The sequence below is a fragment of the Garra rufa genome, chromosome 3 (assembly GCF_049309525.1).
Source record: "Garra rufa chromosome 3, GarRuf1.0, whole genome shotgun sequence".
Lineage (NCBI taxonomy): Eukaryota > Metazoa > Chordata > Actinopteri > Cypriniformes > Cyprinidae > Garra > Garra rufa.
Window position 1 is genome coordinate 48,367,528 of NC_133363.1, and position 5,334 is coordinate 48,372,861.

The following is a 5,334-nucleotide window of genomic DNA, read 5'->3' on the forward strand; positions in this document are numbered from 1 at the left end:
GTAATTAGGATGCTTTAGAACGGCTTGGACTATTTGGAATGGTATAGAACTTTGGATTTTCACATAGACTGTGACAGATGGCAAAGGGTATGAATAATTTTGGACATGCCACTTTTTGTTATTATCTTTTGGGAGAAGCCTGTGTCATTTCCGGTCAAAAAAAAAAAGCTTGCTGGTTGAATAAAAGTAACTTTAAGTCAGAATTTGCCAGGGGTATGAATAATTTTGGGCTTGACTAATTTGACTGATTGATTTCTGACATATTCATTTTCAAAATACTGGACCAGCTGTTGCTCTTTCTGTATCTTAACCTGCTGATATAGTAAAGAAGTCAATAAACAAAGCTTTTTTCCACTTGAGCAAATAATTTTCTTAAGTCTACACAATAGGCTTCATGTGTTTATTGAAAACAACTGTTGTATCTGAACTGGCTTTAGTTATTGGTGGTTGCTCTGCGGGTGTTCATTGTTGTTGGCATTGGCTGGTGTTGTGTATTTTGAACGTGGGGAAATCCACTGGGTATGAATCTTCTGCATACACTTTTGCTCCAGCAGCAGTTGCTGTCGATGATTTTGTAGAGTGACCTTTTGTTTTTGTAGAGCCTGAGTTCTTTGTAAGACGTTTTTACACTCCTCATGCATGCTTTTTTTCTCCTCAAACATCCTATTCCTATAGGACATCAGCGAGCGAGATGCCTCCTGGGAAAAAGTGAAAGAAAACATCCTGACCTGGTAACTCATGGTGATGTGACTATACAATAATAATGACTGAATTTACAACAGCATTCACTCACCTTTTTGGCTGAGATAGTGAGAGCTTGCACAGTGTATTCTGCCTGTTGCTCAAAGCTCTTCTTCTTTTCAATGAAGTCAGCCTTCTGAGCCACCAGAGACTCTGAATGATGACATTGCATGGTAGACAACTCCTCCTCCAGCTCAGCAATACGACATGATTGCTGCTGCTGTAGAGTCTACGGCACAAATACAAGTAAATACATACAGCTCAGGTCAAAAGTTTACATACGCCTTGTAGAATCTGCAAAAATGTTAAAAATAAGAGGGATCATACAAAATAGATGTTATTTTTATTTAGTACTGACCTGAATAAGATATTTCACAAAAAAGACAATTACATATAGTCCACAAGAGAGAATAATAGTTGAATTTATAAAAGCGACCCTCTTAAAAAGTTTACATACACTTGATTCTTAATACTGTGTTGTTACCTGAATGATCCACAGCTGTGTTTTTTTGTTTACTGATAGTTGTTCACGAGTCCCTTGTTTGTGCTGAACAGTTAAACTGCCCACTGTTTTTCAAAAAAAATCCTTGAGTTTCCATTTGTTTTAGTTTTTTTCCAGCATTTTTGTGTATTTGAACCACTATGATTTTGAGATCTGCCTTTTCACACCGAGGACAACTGAGGGACTCATTTTGTATGATCCCTCTTATTTCGGTAAAATAATTAACATTTTGCTGATTCGGCTAGGTGTACGTAAACTTTTAACCTCAACTGTATGTAAAAAAAATCATTCCACTAAAAAATGATGTAAATTTGATGAAAAAAATAATGAAAATGCTGACACAAGTTTCCACTTATTTGTTTGGGATCAGTATGATTTTTAATGTTTTTTTTTTAAAGAAAACTTTTCTGCTCATCAAGGCTGCGTTAATTTGATTAAAAATACAGAAAAAGCAGTAATATTGTGAAATATTATTGCAATTTAAAAAAGTGGTTTTCTATTTTAATATACTTTAAAATAGAATTTATTCATGTGATGCAAAGCTGAATTTTTAACATCATTACTCCAGTCTTCAGTGTCAAAAGATCCTTCAGAAATCATTGTAATGTGCTGATTTATAATCAATGTTAGAAACAGTTGTGCTGCGTAATATTATTTAGAACCATTGATACTTTTTTCAGGATTCTTTGATGAGTGAAACATTAAAAAGAACAGCATTTATTTAAAATAGAAGTCTTTAGTAACAATATACACCACTGTTCAAAGTTTGGGGTCAGTAATTTCTTTCTTTCTTTCTTTGAAAATTGCTTTATACTTTTATTTAGCATATTTCAGCACTGTTAAATTAAGTGATAGTAAAGTCTTATATTGTTAGAAAATATTTGTTTATTTTTAATAAATGCTGTTCTTTTTAACTTTTTATTCATCAAAGAATCCTGAGAAAAAAGTATCACAGGTTCCAAAAAACTGTTACCAACATTTATCAGCATATTAGATTAACTTCTGAAATTTCATGTGATACTAAAGACTGGAGTAATGATGTTGAAAATTCAGCTTTGCATTACAGAAGTAAATTATATTTTATATAACAAACACACAAAGGAATAAGGAAAGAGATCCTGCTACCTTAACTTCTATCAGGTCGGCAATTTCACTATTTAGCCGGGCCAGCTGATTTTCCATCTGCAGGATCTCCATCTGCAATTCTGAAAACACAAACAACACACATTTGAAGTGCAACATTTGATATTTCAATAGCATCTAACCAAGTACTGATTGCACCTGCGGTTTATGAACTGATTTGTAATGCAGGATATGACAAACTATCTTCAGTCACACATTTATCCTTCATTTCCTGTACAGCTGCATACACATTTGTCTTACCATTGGTCTGCTCCTCATGTTTATCCTGCATGCTCTGTCTCTGTCCCTGCAGCTCCTCAAGTTTCTTTTGGCTCTGATCACTCAAAGTCACTATTGCATTCTGTCTCTTCTCAGCTCTTTCAGACATATATGACATGTACTCTTTCTGCACAGCACATAGAATAAACATGATTGTGTGTCTATACATTAAAGGAATTATGTAGATCTGTGTTAATTTATGAAAACTTACACTTTCCATACGGCTCTGAGCTATCTCCTTCTGAAGAAACTCATTTTCTTTTCGTCTGGAGTTAATTGTGTTAAACTGTCAAACACTAACATAAAAGTGGTCAAAAGATATGAAGAGGTTCCTTTCCATTCTTTTCCCGTGTTTTTTCCATGCACATGTGCAATCTTCAAATAACAGTAAACACTGTTTTACATGGCCTTGAAATGGTATGATGGTACACTGACTTCTAAAAGGGTGAATGGCTTCTGTTTCGTTCCCACAAAACTACATACAGTTGCATTAATAGTTTAAAATGGTTTGCTGATCTTAGCAGGTTTAAGCTTTTCTAACATTAGGTGGTTTTGCTAAATGCTATAAACTACTCTAAAAGCATAAAACCAGACTTGACAGGTCGGATCAGGAAAAGCTAACCACTTCAGCCTGGTTTCAGCAAGGAATGGTGCTTTTGTTTGCACAAAAGGATACAGTTGTTCAACTCTCCTCTTCATTGTGCTTAGGTTCTCCGTTAGAGTCTCATATCTGTGGGTTGCAAATCGATATTAACTAGGTTGACGAACTACATCAAAGTTATTCAAAATGTTCTTTGCATCTCAACAGACAACTCACTCCCTGTGTAACACCATCTGTCTCTGCGATTCATCCTCTTCAGCGCTCTCAGCCGAGACACCTGCGTCCTGCTGGCTCGCTGACTCGTTTTTCTTCTTTGACGACATCCTAAAACCACCTAGACAAACTGTTAACTCGCATAGAGTACACTTATAACGACAAAAGCCTACCGAATCAGTCTAGTTAATTTTTTCCACTCGCACAGTTGGTTGCACAGTGTAACCAAGACAACCACAAATAACATTCGCAGTAGGAGCCAGATTCACAGCATATTATGTATAAAAGTTTGTTTTGATAATTTATTTTGTAATTCAAAGCGTACACGATTCATAATCAGGCCTAATTCAATGTTGTTTTGGAAAAAACAATTGTGAACAGCAGTGTTTGAAATGTGTTGTGTGTTGACATGATACACGCTGGCCGCAAGATGGCGCCACATGCTCTACTGGAGGCAGTGTTGCCATGTCCGCATATTATAAGCTAATATAGCCTATTTTTTCATAAAGTCTTATAATAATGTAATAATGCAAGGTTTGTTGGACTTATTGGACTCATTTTTTAAATAATGTGGGAAATGTGGAATTACTTCAGAATTATTTTATTATTATTTATTTTTCCACAGTAAAGTAGCAAATCACATAACTGCAACTCTTTTAAAACAGAATGTTATCATCTGTTGATGTGGATGTTATAGTTATCCTTATTTTTATAGTTGTCCTTACAGGTATTGTTCTTGGTGTGAATGGGCCTTAAAACAATAAAACGTTGATGAAATAGTTAAATGTCATTATGATCAACCACTATTTACACTTTAGGCCTCGCTCTACAAACAGGGAGACTGAGACAGTTATGTGAAATATTTTAAGTATTTTTGTATAATAATGTACACTAGCCTACCAGTTAAAATTTTTTATAGAGTAAGATTTTTTATTTTTTTAAGTAGTCTCTTCTGCTCACCAAGCCTGCATTTCTTTGATCCAAAGTAGCAAAACAGAAATATGTTTACTATTTAAAATAACAGTTTTCTATTTTAATATATTTTAAAATGTAGCTAATTTATTCCTGTGATTTCAAAGCTGTTTCTTCAAAGCAAATTCTTCAGAAATCATTCTAATATTCTGATTTCCTCCTCAAAACACATTTATTATTGTGTTAAAAACAGCTGAGTAGATTTTTTTCAGAGGAACAGAAGGTATCTGAAATAGAAATCTTTTGTAACATTATAAATGTCTTTATCATCACTTTCAATTAATTTAAAGCATCTTTGCATAAGCATAATTTCTAAATGTTAAAATATATATTGACTCCAAGCTTTTAAATGGTATAAGTGTATAATGTTACAAAAGCTTTTTATTTCAGATAAATGCAGATCTTTGGATCTTTTTATTCATCAATAAATCTTGAGAAAATGTACTCAACTGTTTTAAATATTGATAATAATAATAAAAATGTTTCTTGAACAGCAAATCAGTATATTAGAATGATTTCTGGAGGATCAAGTGACACTGAACACTGGAGTAATGATACTGAAAATGTAAGTTTGAACACAGGAATAAATTACATATTAAAATATATTTAAATATAAAGTAGTTATTTTAAATAATAAACATTCCACAATATTACTGTTTTCGCTGTATTTCAGATCAAATAAATGCAGGCTTGGTGACCAAAAAACTTTGGTAAATCGATTTTACTTAACCAGTGTTTTAATGTTTTCTATGATTAATTTTAAGTGAAATTAAGTAGGGTACTTCTTGTTATTTTGGATTGTTTTCTCTTTTCTTTTTATAATCGAACCAGGTTGCTTGTATGTCTTGCGAGATCTGGCAACATTGCGTAGAGTGCATTGAGCGAATAGACAGAAGGAGGCAGA

The 5,334-nt window shown here is 33.5% G+C and overlaps 1 protein-coding gene across 1 annotated transcript; it reads right to left on the reverse strand.

The window, feature by feature from the left end:
• Positions 1–404: 404 nt before the first annotated feature.
• ccdc166 (coiled-coil domain containing 166) lies at positions 405–3,568 on the reverse strand. Its single transcript, XM_073836643.1, has 7 exons — positions 3,462–3,568; positions 3,321–3,374; positions 2,856–2,910; positions 2,627–2,771; positions 2,369–2,448; positions 794–970; positions 405–698 (listed from the first exon to the last, which is right to left on the reverse strand). The coding sequence occupies exons 1-7, from the start codon at positions 3,566–3,568 to the stop codon at positions 438–440; spliced, it is 879 nt and encodes a 292-aa protein (XP_073692744.1). The 3' UTR covers positions 405–437.
• Positions 3,569–5,334: the final 1,766 nt, after the last annotated feature.

Bases quoted from the DNA above. Each gene is read 5' to 3' on its own strand.
- ccdc166 (XM_073836643.1), bottom strand. From the start codon at position 3,568: ATGTCGTCAAAGAAGAAAAACGAGTCAGCGAGCCAGCAGGACGCAGGT. The intron at 3,375-3,461 runs GTGAGTTGTCTG...TGCAACCCACAG, and splicing joins CAGATGGTGTTACACAGGGA to ATATGAGACTCTAACGGAGA. The intron at 2,911-3,320 runs GTATCCTTTTGT...AATTAACTCCAG, and splicing joins AAGAGGAGAGTTGAACAACT to ACGAAAAGAAAATGAGTTTC.